Source organism: Lontra canadensis, unplaced genomic scaffold (genome assembly GCF_010015895.1).
Source record: "Lontra canadensis isolate GAN:19392208 unplaced genomic scaffold, GSC_riverotter_1.0 scaffold29, whole genome shotgun sequence".
Classification (NCBI taxonomy): Eukaryota; Metazoa; Chordata; class Mammalia; order Carnivora; family Mustelidae; genus Lontra; species Lontra canadensis.
The window spans coordinates 11,388-36,089 of record NW_022631023.1 but is presented as its reverse complement, the minus strand read 5'-3'; the positions used below and the strand labels follow the sequence as shown (position 1 = coordinate 36,089).

General features: G+C 46.7%; 1 protein-coding gene across 1 annotated transcript; it reads right to left on the bottom strand.

The window, feature by feature from the left end:
• Positions 1-12,022: 12,022 nt before the first annotated feature.
• Positions 12,023-24,081, bottom strand: LOC116872323 (aryl hydrocarbon receptor-like). The gene is given in 10 exon segments (XM_032865505.1): positions 12,023-12,506; positions 17,949-18,090; positions 18,181-18,270; positions 18,273-18,289; positions 19,050-19,249; positions 19,849-19,960; positions 20,004-20,016; positions 22,266-22,389; positions 23,532-23,621; positions 24,031-24,081. Coding segments are annotated over 10 exon segments (1,323 nt in total).
• Between the last annotated feature and the right edge of the window lie 621 nt (positions 24,082-24,702).

The window sequence follows — 24,702 nt, the reverse complement described above, 5'->3', positions numbered from 1 at the left end:
CTCTCTTGCTGTCTTGTATATAAGATTCATATTTATGTATCTTGTTCTTATTAGTGTCCATATTTTATAGGCTAGTGAAGTGTGGAAACCCTACATTTCTGTATGTTCCTTTACACTCCCTTATTTATGATATAATTATCTTGACTAATTCCTCCACATTAATTTAGGTATAGACAGTTCAGATAGTGTTACACTTTTGCTTCACCTGTCAGACCTAATTTAGATGTTTCATGTTGAGAAAGTCTACTTAATCTCCCACATTTTTGGTCATTCTTTCTTTCCGATGTTCTAATTTCCTTTGCTATTGTCCCCTTTCTCTTCAGAGCTGTCTTTCAGCCTGTTTTATAAAGGGTAGTTCTGTTGGTGACGGATTCTTTTAATTTTCCTTCATTTGAAAATATCTTGACTTCTTTATTTCTGAAGGATATTTTTTATTGGACATAGGAATTGAGATTGACCTTTCTTTTCTTACAGCCATTGAAAAGGAAGTGCTCACTTCTCCTTCTTTTTTTAGAGATTTATTTATTTATTTGAGAGAGAGAGAGAGAGAGAGAGAGAGAGTGCGCACACACAAGCGGGGGGAGGGGCTGATCCCCCACTAAGCAGGGATCCTGACTTTGGGCTCTGGGACCAGGACCCTGGGATTATGACCTGAGCTGAAGGCAGATGCTTAACAATCAACACACCCAGGTGTCCCGAGTGCTCATTTCTTACGTCCATGATTTCTGATGAGAAGTTACTCTTATTCAGTGACCTGCAGATAGGTGCTACTTTCAGCTAATGCTGCAAATTTTTTCTTTTGTTTTGTTTTGTTTTCAGAAATTTGGCTGTAATGTGTCTTGGTGTGGATTTCTTTGAGTTTATCACTTTTGGATGTTCTCAGCTCTTGAATCTCTAGGTTTATGTCTTTTTCCAGATTTGGGATTTTTTTCAGTCATTATTTCTTTGAGTACTTTTTTGGTCTTGTTCACCTCCTCCTTTCTTGAACTCTGATGGCACACATGCGAGAGCTTTTATTATAGTTCCCTAAGTCCCTGAAATTCTGTTTCCCCCCTTACCAATCTATTTTCTTGTTGCTGTTTAGATTGGGTAATTTCTCTTGTTCTATCTTCCAGTTCATTGATGCTGTTTTTGACTCCCTTGTTTTGGGTCCATCCAGGGAATTTATTTCAGTTGTTACACTTTTCTGTTCTAAAATTTCCATTTTATTCTTTATGTTTTCCACTTCTTTTCTGAGATTTTCTACTTTTTAATTTGTTTCATGTGTTTTTTTTAATGGTGGTTGTTGTACAATATTTGCAGGTAATTCTAACATCTCTGTCAGTCTGTGTTTGCCTCTGTTGATCATCTTTTTTCATTCATGTTGGGCTATCTCTGGTTCTTGGTATGACAAATGATTTTCAACTGAAACCTGGATATTTGGGATACTATGTTATGAGACTCTGGATCTTAATTTAGCTCTCCCATTTTAGCTGGCTTCTCCTGTCACTGCTGTAGTAGGGGAAGTGGGAGCACTGCCTCCTTACAGCCACGGGGGGTAGAGGTCCAGTTTCCACACTTGGCCACCATTGACACTGAGGAAGGGGTTCTTGTTATTTCTGGGCAGGAATGAGAGATCTGGCTTCCCACAAAGTCCCTACTGATGCCTGTGGCTGAGTGGGGTTGGAATGGCTTGTCACTGCTCCCTATCTGGTCTCCACTGACACTGCTGGGTGTGGGATCTTGTTAGCACTTACTGGAACACAACACTCTCTACTTGACATTCTCTGACTACACCCTGGTAGAGGGTTTGTCATGCCTGGAGAGGGTGAAAATGTAGTTCTTTGCTCACATGAGTGAACAAGTATTTTCTGTGGTGTTTGTTTGAAATACAGCTATCATGTCTAGACGTTTTCTGTCTTGGTAAGATGGTTCCCTTTCTGGTAGTTTGACTAGAGAGATGCAGTTTTTGTTGGAGCCTTCTTAGTCTGTACTCACTGTGTTTCCAACTGGCTTCTTCAGCTCCAAGTCTGGGATCCATTAAACAAACAAACAAAAACAAAACCCAACCCAGCCAAAACCAAACAAAGGGAACTCAGTGTGGTGTTATTCCCTGCGTTTTAATGTTTCTACTTGTTCTGTTTTATCCTCTCCACTTCAGTCTTTTTTAAGTGTGAGGCTGATGCATAATGTCTAGGGTTTTCAGTTGCACTTAGTAAAAGAATAGGGGAAAAAAAGCTCCATTTTACTGGAAGTAGAATTCTGTATTACATTTTTTTTTTAATGGAAAAGTGATGTACTTTTTCTGTGAAGAGATAATATGAAAATGAAACAATGCAGTTCCATCCAGGTATGATGACTGGGAAAGTACCCAGCTGAGCCCTGTAAAAAAATAGATGTTTATGGTGCTATAGACTTCAAAACACCCTACTGGAGGATTATCCTTGATATAAACAAGACCCCCTACATCATGTCCTGAGGATCTTACACTGTGGAAAGTGCCAGTATATGTAACTGGTCCTTCTTACATTAGAAGCATAGGGTGAGTTTTAAGAAAATATTTTTAAGATTATGGAGCATCATACATACAAATGAATAGTAAAAGGAACCCCATGAGCCCACCACTGGTGATTAAAACAGAACCTTACCAAGATTGGGAATACTCTGCTCACCCCTCCCAGTCACATTGTACTTTTTGCCACCCCTTGCTCCCACAATTTTGACATTTAGGATTTATAATTCTTTAATATGTGAGTATGTTTTTAAAAGATTTTATTTATTTACTTATTTGAGAGAAAGAGAGAGAGAGTGAGTGTACAAGGGGAGAGTCAGAGGGAGAGGCAGAGAATCTCAAGCAGACTCCCAGCACTGAGTGCAAAGCCCAATGTGGGGCTTGATCTCATGACTCTGAGATCACAACCTGAGTTGAAACCAAAACCAGGAGTTAGACACTCAACCAATTGAGCCACTCAGGCACCACTCATCATGTATTCTTTATAAAATATTATTTCATTTTAGTTATTTTAAACTTTGTATAAAGGGTATCATACTGTGTGTATTTTTCTGTGATTTCCATGTTTCACCCGACGTTATGTTCTGACACTCACTCATGTTAATGCATGCAGTGGTGATTCAGTAGTCTCCACTGGTGAATGCAGAACCTCATCACATGGCTATTACAAAATCCACTTGCCTTGTTGGCGATCACTGGGTTGTTTCCAGTGTCTGGAACACTGTTCCACAATGTCTGCACATATCTTATATTATACCTGTGTAATCTTTTATCTTCTTGTGTGTATCTAGGAAGAGTAGTGTTGAGTCAAATGGTGTGCACTTGTTCAACTTCACACAATAATGCCAAATTATTTTCCAAATTTCTAACAATTTAAACTCTTACTAGTAGAGTGTAAGATGTTCCACGTCTTTGGGTTCATCTTATTTGTAGCTCTCTGGGCTTCCTGGACCCAAGTAGGGGAATTATTGGATCATATATTTATATCTATCTTTAATTTTTTGAGGATCCTCCATATTGTTTTCCATAGTGGTTGCACCATTTTGGATTCCCAGATACTGTTGAAAGGCATAACCAGAAAACCCAACTCTGTTTCCCTGTAAGGGTTTCCTTTTCTCTACATCCTTGCCAACATTATTATTCCTTGTCTTCATGATTCTAGCCATTCTGACTGGTGTGAGGTGATATCTCATTGTGTGAGCCTTTGATTTGCATTTCCTCAATGATGAGTGATGCTGGGCATCTTTTCATATGTCTCTTGGTCATCTGTTTGTTTCCTTTGGAAATGTCTGTTCAGGTCCTCTGCCATTTCTAAATGGATTTTTTTTTGGTGGTGAATTGTATGGAGTTCTTTTTTTTTTTAACTTTATTTTTTCAGGGTTCCAGGATTCATTGTTTATGCATCATACCCAGTGCTCCATGCATTACATGCCCTCCTTAATACCAGCCACCAGGCTGTATTTTGGATATTAACCTCTTATTGGCTATATAATTTGCAAATATCTTCTCTCATTTATCAGGTTGCCTTTTGTTTTGTTGATGGTTCTTTTCTCTGTGTAAAAGTTTTTTATTTTGGTGTAGTTCCAGTAATTTATTTGTCTTTGCATTTCATGTATAGCATACGTCATGCATAAAGGTCACTAATTTTTAATGTATTTTAAAAAGATTTGCCAATTCTTCCTCCCCCCCCCCACCTTTTTTTGCTTTTGTTCTTTATATCCTGTTTAAGAAGCTATGGAGACTATGACTCTAAGAAACAAACTGAGGGTTTTGGAAGAAAGGGGGGTGGGGGGGATGGGTGAACCTAGTGAGATTATATATATATAGGTGATAACCCCTAAAGAGAACCCAAAATTCCCTCTAGGAAACCCCCTACCTTACTTCCAGCCCATGTGCTTGGGGGGACCCCTGACCCAGCTCCAGGAGTGGTGTCCATGACTTTGGCTGAGTGGGAGGCATATTCCAATTTATGAAGGTCCTGGAGGGGAACCTAGTTCAGCCCCTCCCAGGCTAACTCATACAGACCCTGCAGCAGTAGAGGTCCCTCTGGTCATTTTATGCCTTTTGAGTTCTGATGGAAGAAGCTCCCTTGGTTCCTGGAGCTGGTTGGAGCCTGTCACCTTAGAAGGTGGTGTGTGCCACATCCCACAGGAGAGAGAACAAGTACATCCAGCCTCTCTAGCCACCTGAAACTGCTTGTTTATGACCTCAAAATCTGCTCACTCTCTATTCCCTTTTACTCCACCCTTCCTAATCTGTCTCCTCCTGGCCCGTCCTAGCCCTGGGCAGTCAAGCACTTGGCTTCCCCTCCATTTGCCCCAGCTTCAGGAAGCAGTCCTCTGAACCAGTAACAGCAGCACTCTCACAGCATGGGCACAATATGAATCATGGTAGCTGTAAAGAATGTTTGGGGAACTGTCTACAGTGTCCTGAAGCATGTGCACCAAGTTAAAAGGACAGTCATCAAATTATTTTCAAGTCTTACTCAGTAGAAAGGAAGAGTACCATTTCATCATCTGAACTCATCAGTCAGGCTGATTTTCACACACACATCTGCTTCAACTCCTCCTGCTTGGCACAGACCGCAAATACAAGAGAACCAGAAAGCCTGCACTCACCAGAGTCAGACCTATAGGTAAACACATACATATACGTGCACACATTTACGATTTGCTTTAATATGCTGAATAATAATTACATTAGTCAGAGGTTATGGAATTACTGGCCATGGAACACATGATTTCTTTTAAAATAATGTAATAATATTTTGCTGAAGGTACGGGTTATATTTGATTAAAAGTTACTGTTTCCAAGATGTTAATGAAACCAAATATAGCCTTGATTATACTGTACCCAAATTATTAGGAAGGCTGATTTTGTCCTTTTAATGATTCGTGAGTCTGGGACAATTTGGCTGCCTCAAGGTACTCATGAGGGATTTGTGCTTTACCTAGTGGGAATTCTGTAACTTCTGGAACAAGAGTGCAATTCACAAGACACTGAAGGTTTTTGGTCAACATGAGCACATTTTGTGGGGGTGAAGAACAAAGACACAATTTGGACATCACCTTGGGGAGTTGCATAGCTGGTTGTTTGTCAACGTTAGCTAATGAGGCTCCTCGAAAAGAACTTGGTGTTCCATGTTTTTAAAATGAGTTCTATGATTGTGGTTATTTTTGGCTTGATTGGGTACACACTGGGACCTGGTGTGGTTGCTGCACTGAGACTTCTGGAGCCTGACTTCCTAACTGGGCTGTGGCCTGGCTCCTTTGCATTCTCATCTCTCCTGCTCCCACAACCCTGGAAGGCTGGCTGCCCAAATAACCTAGCTTGCATCGGTCTCCTCATCATCTTTACTGCTGCTGAGCACAAGCAGAAAAACAGATGCTTTGAGAGTCTCTGGGAAAGGCAGGGCTGCTCAGGGAAGTCGGCCCATGTGACTGTTGTAGTTTGTAAAGTGCCCCAAGGAGATGTCATGGTAATTGATTTTAATTTTTTTTAATAAAGTAATACATTTAATTCTTAAAAATATAAGTGCTCAGGGGGGGCTGAGGGCCCACAACCCTTTCTTATCTTTGTGGGCTCCAGTCAGATGCTCACCTAGTGTCTTACTTGCTCCTGACTTCTCACTCAGCTTGTGGGGGAGGCCGTGGGGAGTTTAGTGGTGGTTGGGGCAGCATGAGGGACCCTGGGCTCCAGAGAAGGGGAGAAGGAGAGGTGGCATGGAGTGAGAAGGAAGTCCCCATGCCCAAGCTTAGCCTGACTGAAGTTCCTCCTGGAGATCACCCTGTGCCTTGAGATAGGACAGAGTCTCTCCTCCCCACCTTTCCACTCCATGCGTTCCTGTCTCCAAGGACCAGCCCAACTTTACACTCATGAAATAGACTCTTGTACACTGGTCCCTGAAAGATATTTTCTGGGGCAAGTTCCGAATGACTCACGTTCTCATGGATGTGGTGGACTCCCCTTGCCTGTTACCTGGAGATTATTGCTCACAGCAGTGTTATGGGTGGGGACGACTGTTAGTTGGTGCCAGCGGAGCCTGCCTCCCAGTGTTACATCCCCAGTTACCCTTCATTTTGATTCTGGCCTTGGCCAGAAGCACCTGTCCTAGCAGAGTTTTGATAAGCACCTGCACATCGGGGCTTGGCTTCTTGCAGCACGTCACAGCCAAGGAATCCTGGTGTCTCACTTGAGAAGCCACAGGGGAGGGAACCAAGGAGCCTGGCTGACACTCAACAAGCTGCCACACATGTGAATGAGCCCGGCTGAACTGCCAGATGACCATAGCCACGTGAATGATACAGGCGAGACCCACAGAAGAACCAACAAGTGGAGCCCACCATACTGCAGAACAAAAAGCAAACAGAGGATTGTTATTTTAATAGCCTACATTTTGGGGGTAATTTGCTACTCCACATATGAATGAAACACCAGATGTATTCTTGTGAGCTGTGCATTGGCTGTCAGTGTTTCATTATAACCCATAGTAGTAAATAAACAACACAGAGAAATGGAATGTGCATATGGCTACGCATATAATGAGTCTGCATTTCGCAGGGATCTCTTAAGTAGCTTTAAAAAATGTGTGACCCAGTTGAAAATACCATGGAAGGGTAACTCTTCACACCAAGGCAGCCCTCAGATTGCCCAAGAGCATGCACTGTTTTGTGACTGAACTGTTTATTTTGGACAAAAAAACATAAAAAGTACTCCAAACAGACCATAAAGCTGCCATGTACAGATTCTACATGAGGTTAGAGCATTTCCCCATGATTTTCTGTTTTGAGAGAGCAGGTGAAAGCATTTATGGGTACTGGTGAACACTTCTTTTTTTTTTTTTTTAATTTTTTATTTCTTTTCAGCTTAACAGTATTCATTGTTTTTGCTCCACACCCAGTGCTCCATGCAAACCGTGCCCTCTCCAATACCCACCACCTGGTTCCCCCAACCTCCCATCCCCCACCCCTTCAAAACCCTCAGATTGTTTTTCAGAGTCCATAGTCTCTCCTGGTTCACCTCCCCCTCCAATTTCCCTCAACTCCTTTCTCCTCTCCATCTCCCCTTGTCCTCCATGTTATTTGTTATGCTCCACAAATAAGTAAAACCATCTGATAATTAACTCTCTCTGCTTATTTCACTCAGCATAATCTCTTCCAGTGTCGTCCATGTTGCTACAAAAATTGGGTATTCAGGGGGGCACTTGGGTGGCTCAGTGGCTAAGCCTCTGCCTTCAGCTCAGGTCATGATCTCAGGGTCCTGGGATCGAGTCCCACATCAGGCTCTCTGCTCTGCGGGGAGCCTGCTTCCTCCTCTCTCTCTCTCTCTGCTTGCCTCTCCGCCCACTTGTGATCTCTGTCAAATAAATAAAATCTTCAAAAAAAATTGGGTATTCATCCTTTCTGATGGAGGCATAATACTCCATAGCGTATATGGACCACATCTTCCTTATCCATTTGTCTGTTGAAGGGCATCTTGGTTCTTTCCACAGTTTGGCGACCGTGGCCATTGCTGCTATAAACATTGGGGTACACATGGCCCATCTTTTCACTCCGTCTGTATCTTTGGGGTAAATACCCAGTAGTGTAATGGCAGGGTTATAGGGAAGCTCAATTTTTAATTTCTTGAGGAATCTCCACATGGTTTTCCAAAGTGGCTGCACCAACTTGCATTCCCATCAACAGTGTAAGAGGGTTCCCCTTTCTCCACATCCTTTCCAACACATGTTGTTTCCTGTCTCGCTAATTTTGGCCATTCTAACTTGTGTAAGGTGGTATCTCAATGTAGTTTTAATTTGAATCTCCCTTATGGCTAGTGATGATGAACATTTTTTCATGTGTCTGATAGCCATTTGTATGTCTTCATTGGAGAAGTGTCTGTTCATATCTTCTGCCCATTTTTTGACGTGATTATCTGTTTTGTGTTTTTTTAAAATTTATTTTCAGCATAACAGTATTCATTGTTTTTGCACCACACCCAGTGCTCCAAGCAATCCGTGCCCTCTCTAATACACTTCTCTGTGTGTTTTCTCCAATCTCTTGGGCCACAGGGTCTTAGTTGATGTTTCAGTGTTTTAGGTCCAAGGGTCTAGGATGGCTGACATTCTATACATGAAAGAGCATCAACCATCACCTGATCTGATGCTGTGGAAAATGAATGTGGTGGCTTTTCTCCTACCCCTGCCCTGCAGCGCTCACACGGTTTTTGGTAACTGCTGGTGGACCTGGTAGCATCAGAAGGGTCCTTCCACTGGGTTCTGACTGGGTTGGTCCCCTGGCCTCTGTGTTCCTGTGCTGTGGTTTCTTCACCATGCATACATACAAAGGAATTGCGTTGAGCACCTACTATGTGCCTGGTTCAGGTGACACTGGTGAGGAAGTCCAGTGGTGATGGTACTTGATGACATCTGGTCCATTTAGTTCCTGAAAAATGAGTCCTGTCCTGGAAGCCACAGAAACTGGTGGAAGTGCTACTATCACCCTCGACCATTCTGAGTACTTTATGGAAGGAGAAGGAGTGGCCACCAGGCTTTCTCCTTTTGCTTTGCTGGGAGACTGAGGTCCATGCACCTGCTGCCTCAAAGGTGTACCACTATCCGGATCTTCCATATATCATATTCCCGTGCCTTCCTCTAGGGCAGAGCGCCATTCCTCCTACACGTGGGCTCCACAGAGGACCCACTTCTCCCGTGTCCAAGATACTGGGAGAAGTCCAAACCCTTTCCAGGGGTCCAGGCCAAAGGGTACACATCCCTTCTCCATGTGTGGCTGTCAGCTTGTCACTGTGCTGTAAGTACCATGTGTCCAGATGGCCATGATGGCAAACAGCTCTGAACTTGAAGTGTCATCAAGAAGGCAAATGTTGGAACATGTCCATTGTGTCCCTTTCCTATTAATTTCGTGATGCATAAGTTACTTTTTAAACAAAGATGAGAATTCCGCATATGTCTTGAGTATAAAGTGCACAGAATGAAACAAAGTAAAAAACACATATCTTTGGGATACAGAGAATAAGCTTTCATGTGTGTATTTATAGACATAGAAGAGTTAAATATTCACCCAGCAAGATGAAAGTTAAGATTCTTCAATTCCAGGGAAAAGGTTAGTAAATAAGGCTTCAAATCATGTCCACAGAGAGGGTCAAAAAGCACAACACAGTCTTTCTAAGTCAGAATTTGGAGGAAAACGTGCTTCTACTTGGGCCTGGAATCCCAGGTGCTATGGTGCTGTGTGCTTTGTTTAGGTCACACTGCTGTTGGGAAAACGAGGAACAGAGCAGTTAGAACAAAATTACAGAAGACAAGCGTTAACCCAGGGACTCTAAAAATGATACTTGTTTATAAGAGATATAAGTTTGAGGCTTTACTTAGGAATTACTTTGGTTTCAGATGAAAGTCTAACAAATTTGGTCTTCTGATTTTCTAACTTACAACAGGGGGAAAATAGAACACTGGAAAGCGGTGTGAGCTGAGGGAGCCCGAGGAGGTCAGAAATGAGAAGCGGCAGTATGACATGAGAAGGGGGGCAGAAAATCCAGAGCAGTGAAGGGGGCTCCCAGTGAAGCTATACAGGGCAGCATGGGTTCAGGGAAACCACATTCCAGCTGAGCCCCGAGGACAGCCCTACGTCACCAGAAAGGCACATCTGCTCCTCTGTGTGGGGCGGGAGGGGTCACAACACTGCTGGTGTGCCTTCTATCTGAAGTTGCATTTGGGGGTGTGCATTGCAGTTATGTGCAGAATCTGTATGTGTGGAGGTCCTCGTTCCCTGCCAGCACGAGGCAGTGAGCAATGTTTGAGCAGTAACCTATTGATCAGTGTTGGAAATGGTGGTGAGGGAAGCACAGCAGAAGAGGGTGTCGAACTCAAAAGACTTACAACCAGTCCAACTCTGGGTGTCCAAAGCTGGGCTAAATTACATGCAGGTGTCCAGATGGCTCAGTGACGGTCCCGGAGAGTGCAGCTGGAGGACCCACCAGGTCATAACCAGGCTACTCCCAGGGGTAAAGCCGCTCCTGCTATCATTACTGGCCTCAGTCAACCAAAACTGACAGCGACCTGCTCCACTTGCAGAATCCCTCTCCTGTCCCTGCACTGTAGCCTCACACCAATGCTGTGCTTAGGACCAGACGGGCTGGCGGGATCTGCCTCCTATACTGGCCAGCTGGGCTGAGGCTGCCACACATCCAGATTTGCCAGCAGCTCTGCACTGGACCGGTGAGGTGGAGTGCCCCTCCCCACTACCCACAAATCCCCATGGTCCTGCTTGCCAACACTTACCTGGAGCTGGACGTCAGGGCTGCCCTGCATAGATGCAGGTGGCCAGGCAGGGTCAGAAGTGCAAGGAGGAAGGGTCAGGCTGGACTGCACCTGTTGTCTCCCCACAGCACCTGGGGCTGGGATGACCAGTCCGTCCTTGCTGTGCCTTGTGACTTCAGCTGGGCTATTGCCTTGACTGCTGCCTATGCCTGGGGAGCTACTCTTGGAGGACAGGAAGGGGCTCAACTGCAGGGTCCTGGGAATGGCATCTCTTGGGCAGCCCCCCAAGGGCTGGGTACTTGGCAACACTTCTCTCACTGGCCCACAAGCTTCCTGGGTCTGCAGCCCCATTTGTACCCATGGCTGCTGCTTGGCAGCTGGCCAGAGGTCCATGCTAGATGAGTCCTGCCTAGCCATAGGTCTATGCAGGAGCTCCTGGGAAGGACAGGCGAGCTCCCTGAGAGCTGGCTCACCACCAGGGAGTGAGGTGGGTGCTTTTGACTCCCAGTGGTGTCCATTAGGATACATGATGCTCCCTGTACTGACAGGGGTAAACCCCAGCACATAGGAGGAGTGTCACTTGCTGGCCCTGCCCACAGACGGCACAGGTGGGCCATGGTCGGCCACAGGTGGTGGAAGGAGTCAGGTTGGGCCTGTCTTGCTCCCTGCCCTGCCTCCGCCTCCACCTCGACAGGTACCAGAGCTGGCTGGTCCTGGACTGGGGAATCCCAAATGCTTTGCAAGGGATAGGTGCCATGGAAGGTGGGGTCTGGGGTGATCAAGGGCTCTTGACACTGTCCACTGTGTGAAGCTGTCCAGAGCATGGGTTCTTTGCAAAAATCCAGAACACCAGGGCCCAGCTGAGCCAGGTATTCAGGAACATTTTCTCCCAAAGGGAGTAAAAACGTATGGTTTGGCTGAAACACCTGGGCAGGTTGGCAGGGGCTGAGGTCAAATAGTGCTGGTTTCTGGCCTATCCTGAAATTCAGAGGTTCTGCCTGGCTGTGCTGAGGCTGACAGTGTGGAGGAGACTGGAATGTCGGGCCAGAGATGAGAAAGGGCTGGGTGTGTGTGCGAAGGGAACTGGGCACTGGCCTCATGTGCTGAGGCAGGGTTACTTCCATGGCCAGTGGGCCTAAGCCCAGAGAAGACTGTGGCTTCAGGGTGTGTGGAGCACTTGTGCTGGCTGGTGAGGGCAACGCCACATTCCCACCGTCATGAAGAAGCACTTTCTTTCCCCAGTGGGAGACCCCTCCATGGCTGGGTGGCAGTGGCTAGCAGTTCTGAGACTTTACAGGGTCTAGGTCGGCCCTGAGAAGGCTCTCTTCCCACAGACGCTGGTTGAGGTCATTGACCCCCAGGTGCTGGAGTGTGGAGCAGAGATCAGGCTGCTGGTCTGTGTCCTCCATCAGGGTCTCAATCAGAGCCAGGAGACAGCTGTCTTCCTCCTCCTCCTCTTCCTCGAGCTCATGTCTGTCATTGGACCCCCACATCTCCAAGGGTGAGCCTTGGCGGGTTGGGGCAATGCAGGGCAAGTACATGGATTCATCTTGCTGCATCATGGCTCCCAGAAGAGAGCCTGGGTGCAGAGGGCCCTGACTAGCGAGGGTGCTCTTCCTCGCCCTGATCCTATTCCTGGCTGGGAGGGTAGTCACAGGACTCGAGGGGCTGCTATCATACAGGATGGCTTCCCCTGTGGTGAAGGTGAATGGCAGCTGCAGGGCCCTCTTGCACAGGTGCTCCTCCCCCTCTGCATTCCTGCAGTGAAGAAAACACAAGACCATATCTGAGAATGGGTATAGGAATGAGAAAGGGGGTCTCCTGGTCAGGGGACAGTAGGGGCGACGTAACTGAACAAGTGAGCAAGTGCTGGACATCATCTGTTTTGGTTTTTCCATCCAAGGGAGAAGCCATAATATTGAACTTGCTTCTCTTTTGCAGTACAAAATTATGGTCAATACTTTCTGTTTTGAATTCAGAAGTAGTCTGAGAGGAAACTGCTTAATTGTGGGTTGAGTACTTCCAAAACACATGTAGACATTTCCTAAACTTCAATTTTACTTTGAGAATAAATCATTATGCAAATATGATACATGCACTGGGAAAAATAATTTCCCCCTCCTTCCCCCTCTCCCTTCCAAAAGATTCAAGGCACATGGCTGTTATAGGGCCACCCTGACAGTGATGTAACACCATGCTCAGCAAGGTGAAAACCCTTCATTTGCTGGCCTGACCCCACTTGGAATCCCCCATTTGGTTTGTAGCTCCACAAAGGAAAACTGAGCTAAAATGGAGTGTCTTTGGCAGAAGCTGACCAGGATGCTATGGGCATAGGAAACCCCATCTCTGGAGGGACCTTTCGAGAAGCTGGTATCTCACCTTAAGATCTCTGGTCATAGCCTATGTCTACTTTGTACGATATGAATACAGCCACTCTGCTTTTCTTGTACTTAGTGTATTACATATCCTTTGTATTATGTCTTGTTCAACTAATTTGTGTCACTATTTAGAAATATATCTCTTGTGCTTGCTTCAGTAGCACATATACTAAAAATATATCTCTCGCAGAAGGTATAAATGGTTGAGTGCTTTTTAAAAAATCCATTTTGACAATCTGTGTGTTTTAATCGGAGTGTTTCCTCCATTAACATTTAATGGCTTATTGGTATGTCTGGATTTGGGTCTTTTATATTATATTTCTGCTTATCCTCCTTCCCCCCCCATTCACCCCTTTCCTGCCTAGATATATTACTTTTTAAAGAAATTCATTTTCATTTATATACTGGATTTTTGGTTCTATCTTTTGCATTATATATATATATTTTTTTTTTAATAAATTTTATTTTTTATAAACATATATTTTTTTTCCCCAGGGGTACAAGTCTGTGAATCGCCAGGTTTACACACTTCACCGCACTCATCATAGCACATACCCTCCCCAATGTCCATAATAACCCCACCCCTCCTCCCCCCAGCAACCCTCAGTTTGTTTTGTGAGATTGTCACTTATGGTTTATCTCCCTCCCAATCCCATCTTGCTTCATTTACTCTTCTCCTACCCCCTTAACCCCCCATGTTGCAACTCCTCTCCCTCATATCAGGGAGATCATATGATAGTTGTCTTTCTCCGATTGACTTATTTCGCTAAGCATGATACCCTCTAGTTCCATCCACGTCGTCGCAAATGGCAAGATTTCATTTCTTTTGATGGCTGCATAGTATTCCATTGTGTATATATACCACATCTTCTTTATCCATTCGTCTGTTGATGGACATCTAGGTTCTTTCCATAGTTTGGCTATTGAAGACATTGCTGCTATAAACATTCGGGTGCATGTGCCCCTTTGGATTATATTTTTAATGGTTGCTTTAGAAATTATGAAATATCCTCTCAAGATTTCAATGTCTACTTAGAATTAGTACTGCGCCACTTTACATAAAACATATGCATCTTGCAATGGTCCATGTACTAACACCCATCCTTTATGCCAGAGATGTCATATATATTTATGTATGTTATAAATTCCATACTATGTTATATTTTTGGCTTTAAGCAGTCACATGTATTTTTTAAAAAGGAAAAATAATATTTTATATTTATCCACATGTTTACCATTTCTCATCCTGTTCACTTCTTTTTCAAGATTCAAGGTCTTAGTGGATACCATTTTCCTTCCACCTGATATATATCTTTTAGCATTTCTTACAGTGCAGGTCTGCTGGCAATAAATTGTTGAAATTTTTTAATGAAAATGTCTTCATTTGCTATTATTTTTGAAGGATATGTTCACCGGTCACAGAATTCAGAGTTGACAATTTGTAAAAGCACTTCAAAGATACTGTTCTAATGTCTTCTGATCACCATTGTTTCTGTTGAAAAGTCCACAATAATTTGAGTTGTTTCTTATATGTAATGTGTTTTTAATCTTAGATTGCTTTAAAAGTTTTCTCTTTATCTTTGGTATTCAACAATCAGACCAGAATACGCCTTGGTATGGCTTTCTCTGTATTTTTCCTTCTTGGAATTCACTGAGGCTCTTGAATCTGTAATTGTAACTTTTGCCAAACTGGGAAGTTTCTGGTCATTGTTTCTTCAAACATGTATACACACACATGCGCATACATATATAGATAGACAAAATACATGCATAGATATATTGCCCACTCTGTTTTTTCCCCCCTGGGGTTCCATTGACTTATGTTAGATCTTTTAACGTTGTCCCATAGATCCCTGAGGCTGTTTATTTCTTTTTTCAGTATTTTTCCTCTTTGTTCTGCAGAATGGATGACTTTATTGATCTAGCTTCAAGTCATAAACTCTCCTGTCATCTCCGACCTGTTGTTAAATCCACCCAGTGAACTTTCTATTTTCGGTACAGTTTCTGCTTTTCTACTAGGAGTTTGTATCTTTTCAGGCATCATACGCATATTTTCTTTTGTGTTTGTAGGCATAATTATAGTAGTTGCTCTAAGATTTTTATTCAGTGGCTGGGCCATCCTAAGGCTACTCTCCATTGATTGCCTTTATTTGGAAACTTTCCAGTTTTTTCATATGCCAAATAATTTTGGGTTGCATTCTTGGCCAAATAACAAGTAATTTTGGATTTAATCTTAGAGATTGTGATGATACATTGTAGATTTGGATTCTATTATGTTCCTCCAAAGATCATTGGTATTTTCATTTTGTTCAATTGGACAGAAAGTGCAAATTCTGTTTCCCTTGTGATGGGCAACAGCTGAAATCTCTGTTCTGTTCTTTTGGCCTTAGGTTGGCTCATACATCCCACACATGCATGGTTCAGGGGTTAGCAGATTAGGGTTGAGTTTATTCATAGAATATGAAGGCTCTTTCTCTTTGGCTCTCTCTCTAGAAGAGAGATGTTAAAAAACAGAAATTATTTTTTCATTTTGCAGTTGCTGCAGTTCCTCCATTCTCTGTTGTCTGGTTCTTGTGTCATTAGGACTAAATTTTTCTATTGGAGTGTTTAACTGCCCAGCACCAAGTGAAGTCTTCCCTCAGACCAAAAGCAGTAGAACCCAGGGAGCTCACCCAGTGCCATTCTCTTCTTTCAAGCACTGACTTTGGTTAGTTGTTGTTTTTAGTATTTTCTCCAGAAGTTTGTAGTTGTCGTTATAGCTGTTACTTATGAGAACACTGATGCAAAAAGGGAAACTTCACCAGTATCAGAAGCAGAACCATTCCAGGAAAATTTAACAAAAAGAGAATAAAACATGGATACATTTTCATAGTAAAAGGTATGAGGTAAAGGCTTAACTTTCCCCATCCGCCAAATGGCTAATCTGTTGCCCCAACCTCACTTTGTCCTGTCCTTGTGGGTCTGAAACGCACCCTTAATTGAACACTTCATCTTCCACGTGTTCACGCGTGTCTGTTTCTTGACACCCTGCCTCTTCATTGCTCTACTTGGCGTTGGGACAACTCTGTGCAATACGCTTGGCCGGAGAATAAGCTGGTACAGCCTTTCTGGAAAGCAACCTGATGGCAGTACCAAGGGTCTTTGAAAAGTCTGAACACTTTGACCTAAAAATTCCACTCCTGAGCATCTAATGAAATCAGAAGAGCAGCCAGATATTTACACACGAAACTGCTCATCACAATGCCTCCCTAATAATGAAAAAACCCTTCCAAATTTCAATATTTAATGAAAGGCTATGACGTGTCACAAACAGGAGTCTATTACACAGTCAAAAAGATTTCCAGGGATAATTCTGGTATGAGAAATTGCTTTTAACGCATCCTTATGTGGAAAAAACCAGAATGTAAAACTACCTACAGGATATAATTTCAAGTATAAAACTTAAATACGAGCCAAAACATACCTGAAGGAAATGCACCCATAATCGATAACCATCTTTCTGAGCAGTCGGGTCACAGCCGATTCTCCTCTCCCTGTCGCAGTGTTTTTCATTTTCTGAATGTTCTAGAACGGGCTCGTATTTCTCTCACACCCCACCAAGCGGACATTCCTCAACGAAGCCGCCAGACTGCGACCCGCGGGAACCAAAGAGCGACAGCGGACGGCGCCGCGGAAGATCTCCGATGCTCCCAGGGAGCAGAGTGAGGCGCACCCGGGAGGACGTTCTCCGAAGCCGGGGCGGACTCCGGCTCGTCGGCAGTTCCCGTGAGGCGCAGCATCCGCGGAGGCCGCAGCTCGGAAAGCAGGAGCTTCCGCTGCGGGCGGCGTCCTCCGGCCTCACCGCACGTCCGGCCACTGTCCGAAACGCGCCGCTAGTTGAGACCGGCCCAGACGGCTCCCACGGGCGGCCTCATCCCCCTCCGCTGCCGTCCACCCCGTACGCGAACCCCGAGGTGGGGCTCGGCCCTGCAGGCTCACCGGCCGCAAGAGCACGTTCCGCGGGCGTCGCGCTGGCAAAAGCGAGCGTCGTCGCGTCTGCAGGCGGACCGGGCGCAGCGGGACGTGCAGCTCGTCCTTCCCGGAGCAGGGGCCGGTGTTCGCCGCCAGAGCGCCGACGGCGGAGACCAGCCTGCGGAGCCGCGGCCCGGGCGGCTTCCCGCGCAAACGCCCGCACGTCACGACGCCCAGCGGCGCGGGGGAAGGCGGCCGCGCGCGTCCAGGAGAGGCGCCAGCCGGCCGTCAGCAGCGCGCCGCCGAGGCGCGGGAGAGTCCGTCTGGGAGCGCCCCGCGGCCGGGTTCGGAGACACCGCGCGACCGGACGCCCTCTCGGCGGGGCGTCCCGGGAAGCAGCGCGCGCGGGCTGGGCTTGGTGGCTCGGCGGCCGCAGGCGCGTCCCCGACGGGACCCGATGCCCACGGATTCCTGCGCCCCGCGCTGCCGGCCTCGCCCGCCAGGGCCCACGAGCCCGCGGCCGTTGGGCGCTTTCCCGCCTCACCACGGCCCGGGAACGCAGCCCGCCGTCCGCAGCCAGACCGGAGAGCAGCCGGGGCTGCGCTGTGCCCGCGACGCCAAGGGCGGGAGAGGCTGACGGCCGGCGGCGCTCGCGGTCGCACGGGCGTGGGGCCGTCCTTCACGGGCTCGCTGTTACCACACGTCCTCGGGCGGCGGCGGGGGGAACCTCATTTCCCGCCAGTTCGCTCTGCCGTCAGGTACCGCGGATGTCGGGCGGCACTTACGTCACGACCGTGCGTCCCCGCGGGGGCTCACTTTCGACAGGCCCTCCCTTCCGGCCGGCCTCATTTACGGCGGGGCCCTCGCTTACGTCAGGGCCCGCTGTCGGGCCGCGATGCGGTCGGGTTGGCCGTCGCGGAACAGCAGGAGGGCGGCCGACTGCACCCACAGCCAGCCGGCCTGCTTGGTGAGCAGCCGGAACACGGTGAGGCCGCTCTCGCCCGTCCTCAACACTGCGGGGTCGGGCGAGAGGGAGACTGTGCTCGCGGAGCCCGCCCCCCCCCCCCGCCCCGCGCCAACCCCGAGGGCGCCCCCGCACTCACGCCGCACTTGGTTCTCTGTGCAGTGCATCATGTCCGCCGCGTGGATGAACTGGTAGCCCGAGTCCCGCCTGCGGAGTTCGCTGTCCGTGTCCCCAGCACCACCTTGCCTCTGCGGGGACACAGCGCACCCCTCGTCGTGCAGCCCCGGCCCCGCCCTCCCCAGCGCCTCGCAGGAAGCCTTTGCTGGCGGGGAGCAGCCTTCCCTGGTCCCTCCAGGTCCGGAAGGTCCAGGCACCTGCCCTCGCGCGGGGCTGGACCTCGAGGAGAGGCCCCGCACTGGCCGCAGAGTGGTGCCCTGTCGGACGCACTTGTACCGCACAGCGGCCCCAGAATTCCGCTTCAAGCCTGTGCTGTGGACGGGGGGCTGTGCTCCCCATGAGCCCGGTTAAGGGCGAATTCTCGGTGACCCCCCAGCATGCGAGGGACCAGTGTCTTTGAGGAAGAAGTAAGACTTGCAGGGGACAGTACTGACAGTAGAGCCAGTGCTTTCTGGACTGTGTTCTAAGGGGCGCCCCAAGAAGGGTTCGGTGCTCCAGTGAAACTTGGAACACTCGGGGCCAACCTAGTTAGTTAGATTTTTCGTAATGGGGCTGCTTCATGGTTCACTGTGATTCGTTACTGGAAGTCTCTGAGGGGGGGACAAGTGGTACTTGGGATTTGCTTTCTGCATCATACTAACCCTAGACCCCATATTCCCCCACTGAAGTTTGCTGCATTGCCCCTGTGAGCAGCATCTTTTCTGCTCATTCACAGAACCTGTTTGGACAGGATTGGCCAATGGTTCTTGCTTTGCCTTTGGTTCCAGACTCAGGATTTGGGCCATAATTACTCTTGGAGCACTCTTGCTTCCTTAGGAGTTAGGGATGTACCTGGACTCACAGGCTATAGGCGTGAAATCCAGTTTGTGTTTTGTTTGGAAAAGAAATGTTTTATTTTGGAGCTCCAGGATGGTGAGTGGCTGGTGAGGTGTTGCAATGGCAAACAGGGTGCCTTGAGGAGACCTAAGGGTGCCGTCTTCTGACCTCTTCTGTGCAGGGAGGAATTTTAGATGTCCATGGAAATTCAACTCCTAGAAAAAGTAGACCCCAAACATAATGAGAAAAGAGAAGAGGATGTTAAGTAGCTGAAATAGTCGATTTAACTTTCCTCTTATGGAACTCAGAGGGACCGTACCCGCCTTGTAGTTGAACAGGCTCGGTCTAGGTGTGTGTGCAGGTTTGGAGCCTCCTCATTCTGCTCTCCCATTAAGCCCTGATCATTTTTCAGGGCTTCTCAGTCCTCCCTTAGGTCCCTGACCCACACAGCCTTTTTCACAGAGCTGCAGAGTTACTTGAGCTGTGAGAGGGCACACATTTCTAGGAATTGGTAGACACTGTTAGCTAATTTGGAGGATGGTGAAGGAGGTGGATGTTAACTTCCTGAGTTCACCAGGGATCTCCACTTAGGCTGTAATATAGGTAACAGTAAATCCCAAGTAAAACAAATCCCGTAACTTAACCAGGCAGAGGAATGTTCAAAAGACAACGTGTGTTCTGAAATGGCAGTGAGCTGAAGGCCAGATTCACCATCCTGGGTGGTGAGGAGGCCTGGCTCAATGCATGAGTAGTATCCCATCTGGGCAGAGCACTGGTGTAGAAGTTTCTGAGCCTGTAAGGACAGTGTGATTACCAGAAACCCAGAAGAATTGTCCAGCAGGCAGTGGAACCGACAGACAAAACTTCTTTCCAGATTGGATGGGTCCTCCAAGGGCTGATGCTTCAGGCTGTCCGTGGAGGCACCACTAAGTGAGAGAAACCTCTCTAGGCAGAGCTGGGAAGACAGACACATGAGGAAGCTCTACCAGAACACTCATCACCATCGAACTGAAGTATTTATAGTTCTCAAAGAAGCTGGTGGGTGGAGAGAATGTGGGGTCACAAGCCCTGTGGCCCAGTGAACCTTGGCCTTCCCAGTAGGAGGACCTTGATCCACCACCCAAGCTGGCTTTCTCATTCTTCAGATGCCGTGTGATCTGATTCCTCCCAGCACCCCTTCCTGCCCAGGCGCCTGCCAGTTAGTTTCCCCTTCATTGTGTCCTTCTCAGTGGCCTCCTGGCCATTCCTTATCTATGCTAACTGCACTTCTGCCTCAGGGACTTTGCATTCCTGGTGTTTTTTCTCCTGGCACTGCCCTCCTGTTGTGGAGTGCTGGTTCAGCTTGCTCTCTTTCCTGTCATACGGGTTTGTAGGGAAGTCTTTGCAGAGGATAATGAGAAAAAACCCAAACTCTTGGGTTAAAAATAGAAGGTTCATTGGAGCCTCATTAGAAAGTCAAAGATGAAAAAACCAAATTTATTCTCTTTTGCTGTAATTCTCAATCTGACAAGTCAGATTGTAGTTACATGGATGGTTTTCTCTGTGCCACATGAAAATTGATTGGTTTAGACAAGTTCTACAGAAGAAGAAAGGCAGGCTAGAGGGAGGAACAAAGGAAGGCTTATGATCTGGTAAGTGTTACTACTTTCGTAATCTCATTTGGTAAAACCCCTAGTACAGTGCCTGGAACATGGTGTACCCTCAGTAAATGTTAGAACATAACACACACACACACACACACACACACACATTTCAAGCACACACCAGCTTGAATGGGGTTTAGTTGGGTGGTCTTCAGACATTTTCCCGGCATTTTAATAGCACTGCATTGAAGTTTTATTTTGAAGAACTGTCCTGCGTATACTTATGAACATATAGGTACGCTGCTGTATGTTTTCTGCTACTGCAGGGGTATGGTGGTGTAAAAGGTATTTAAAAATAAGAAGTTATATGCAAAATTCCAGGATATCCATTGTTAAGGATGTAGTTCAAACTTGGCAGTGCCAGGAGCCATATGAAAGTCTGAACCTCAAACTTCTTTTCTCTTTTGACGCTAGCTGGTCAGCAGGGACGGGGTGGAGACTCAGAGGTGAAAAGCTCAATGCTGAGGACAGGCTAATAATCTAATGGGAAAGAGAAAAAGGGAAGACCTATTTTGGGATAAGTAACTTTCCTGCTGGACTTAATGGTGAGTCAAGAAAGAGTCTTGTGCGGGGTCTGGAGTGGGATCGAGCTTTGGAAAGAGATGGGCTGAAATCCCAGCAGCCAAAGCTGAACCGAATTAAAGCTGTGTCTTAGGAAGTTACACAACTGTATCTTATAGTCAGTCTTGTAGCTTTATTCTTGCTTAGTATTTTAAGTTATCTTTCACAAAGGCATGTCATTATTAGTGTGCAAGCATTGGCATATGGATTTATTTTTTTCCAACTGAAGCCTCTCATTTTTGAGTATTTTATTTTTTTCTAACCATCCCTCACAACAAAGGAAGAGTCTTTCTTCGCATCCTGTGTGGGTGCATTAAATGTACTCCAAATCCTTGCAGAGGGTCCTGTGTCTGCACTTACAAAATGGCATTTACTGTAAATGACAGTATTATTGCCTTTTGCCTACGGTAACCCACCAGTTGGCACATACTCTGGCCGTCATGTTGTATACTCACCACAGACACAAATCTGAGTCCCTACCAGCTTGATCATGGTTCAGGGGATGCACTTGTCTAGGCAGGCAGGGTATTCCTCCGGCGTGAATCTTCTCACGCGCTAGTTGGCTCCATCTGGGCAGACATCCCTCTCCTCATCTGAACATGTATTTGTCCAGGCAGCTAATGTTTACTTTGTCTCAGGTACTCTTCCAGGTTCTGGGAATACGTCAGTGAACAAGATTGGCAAAATCCCTCCGTGCATCCTACTGGTAGTAAAATCAGCAGATACTCATGCCTCGTGTATTTTCCAGTTCCTAGGAGGATCAGGTGAGGTCATGGATAAGAAATGGTTCTCAAAGATGCAGAGTCCTACGCCAACACACTGCCCAATTCCCGATGCAGCCCCTCCTCCTCTCTTCCCCTCGTATACCTGGGTGAGTGCTCCTTCAGTGCTTAATGAAATAGACATTGGAGCTGAGAAAGCCCGACGTCCTGGTCTCATTTCTTCCTCATGGACTATAGGGTTAAAACACAGGTACAGGGTTGATTTTTCATTTAGTCCCTTCCCCTCACAAGCCTCAGTGACCTACGGTGGGTGTCCTGCGCTCCCTCTCTGCTGACAGGTGCTGCATCTGCAGGCCAAAGAAACTGGCTCTGGAACATGGCTCTGTCCTTGTGGATCAGCTCGAACACGCTCTGATAGATGACATCTGACTGAAAAGACCAAGCGGCAAAATCACACTCCTGGGGATGCTTCTTGCCTTCGCCAGGCTATGTGTGACCTGTTCACCTCAAATGTCCCTGAGTCATCTCTAGCACATCTGATCTTTCCAGGTATCCTGGACTCGCCTGTCCTTGTCCCTCCCCATGCTGGGGGCTGGCTGGTGCATGTTGTTTCTGTTTCCCTCTTCTGGCTATGCACAGCCAAATTCTTAAGCTGTTGCTGCCCTCGGGCCCAGAAAATACCCATGAGGTGGGCACTCCCATGGCGTTGGAGGCCATGCCTGTATTGTGTCTTGAAAAGGGTGGCAGTTCTTGGGGCCAAGGGTAAAAAAGGAGACTGCCTAGGAGGCAAGTTACAAGTCATCATCAGGGAGATGTCTGAGGTGGGGGGACCCCTAGGAAGCCAATGAAATAGCCCTGGAGAGTTGGCTGAAAGCTCTTTGGAAGGAGAATGTTGAGTTTCTCAGGAAGTCAGTCCTCAGCTCTTCTGGGTAACACAATTAGACTGAATTAGAACAAGACCTCATTTCCAGGGATATGATGGTCATGACAATGTGTCTCTCAGATTTCTGATGGAAGAGCATGTGAGGTTGCCCCTCTTGGATGCACAACTGTTTGTGTTGGGGCCACAGTTCCTACAGATTGCTCCCAGCCAGTGACTGGGCATGGCAGGGACACCAAGGCAGGTCTGTTCGTGGGAGAAGAGAGTCTTGTTCTGTGGGTGACTTTGGATTGAGGATGCCCCATTGACACTGCACTGCTGTTGGAGACTCTTCCACCCTTCCCCATTCCTTCCCAGGCTCTTGCCCAAGGGTCAGATGTACTGCCCTCAACCCCTGTTCCCTCCCAGTTTCTCCCAGGATTTTCTCCTGAGGAATCTCTTGTTCATCTCACCCAGCCTTGGCATCTGCTTCTCAGAGGCTCTAGGCTACCATGCCTTCCACCAGATGAGGAAGTCATTACTCTGGGAAGGCTCAGTGGAAGACTTATGATGTCTATGTGCGGGATTGAGATGGAGACCCAGGTCTTTGAAATTCCATTATAGCCCCATGGAGACAAGTATCACATGGCCTCGTCTTCTTCCCCCAACTAGATTCAGCCAAACTCTTCAAATGAAAAGTAAAACCACTCACTTGATGAAATCCCAGGTAGTCTTGGACTGTGGGAGAGACGTAGAAAACATAGCTATCTTCTGTAACTGCCATGAAGAAGCCATTGAGAGCCTGGGGGAGAGGCAGAGAAGAGTTAATTCTGGTTTATTCCTTATTCCTCAGTCTTGTGGAGCTTCTAATGGCCAGGATCAGGGTCATGAGGAGTTTTCATGAGGTTCCTTTTGGTTCCTTTTGGGGAGCATTGCCACTCATATCCTGAATTGTCACTTCTAAAGTAGATCCTGGGATATCCCATTACAAATATCGCTCCTCACACCAGCTCCTGAGAGAAAGCATGTGGGTGCATGTGTATAGGTGTGTGTCTGAGGCAGCCAAGTAGAGCCATATTCCAGGTTCAATCTATTGAGAACACTGCAAATTGAGCAGTTAAACAAATACACATGCATGTATTGTTTTTCCCTCTGCATCTCTCTTGTGGGCCTCACCCTTTGCTTAAACAAATCCATTCACGGGTTCTCACCTGTAGGAGATGACAAAGCAGCTCCATGTTCTCCACTGGCCGAGGCTGCATGTTGATCTCACCTGGGCAGGTGGCTAAAAAAAGTGCTCACTTGTCCTCCCATCCCTTCTGGAATCCACCCTATTAGAAACTCCGCATATAAATTTTTAACCATTTCCTCTGGGGATCCTGAGGAAACATCCAATCTTAGGACAAGGTTTGGGTTATGATTGAGATGCATTCTAATTTTAAGCTTTCAGGGGAACCATGTGGTTATGGTTTGCTTGTGAGGAAATACTAGTTAATCTACTCTGCTCCAGAAGCCTCATGTATGCATTCAGGGTTGTGGAAATAAATGAACAACAACAAAATTGGGGAAAAGCAGAGGCTATGTGTTCAGAGCTTGCTACAGTAAGGGAGTCAGACACAGTCACCTGAGTTTTAGCAAAGACTCAAAGGCAGACATAGAAGGAGGGAAAGCTTCATAGTGGAGAAAAGGGATGGCTTCAGGTGTGACCTGACTGGAAGCTGTTGACATGGGGTGGCTGGAGGTGGCTAACTAGATGTAGCATCTCCTATGTGACTGGTTAGGGGAGCATATCCGGCTTTCTCTCTTTGGTTGTGAGTTGGAAGCAGGGAAAAAAATTAGGGAAGCCGCCAGTTATTCATCAAGTCCTGGCCATTCTGCATTGA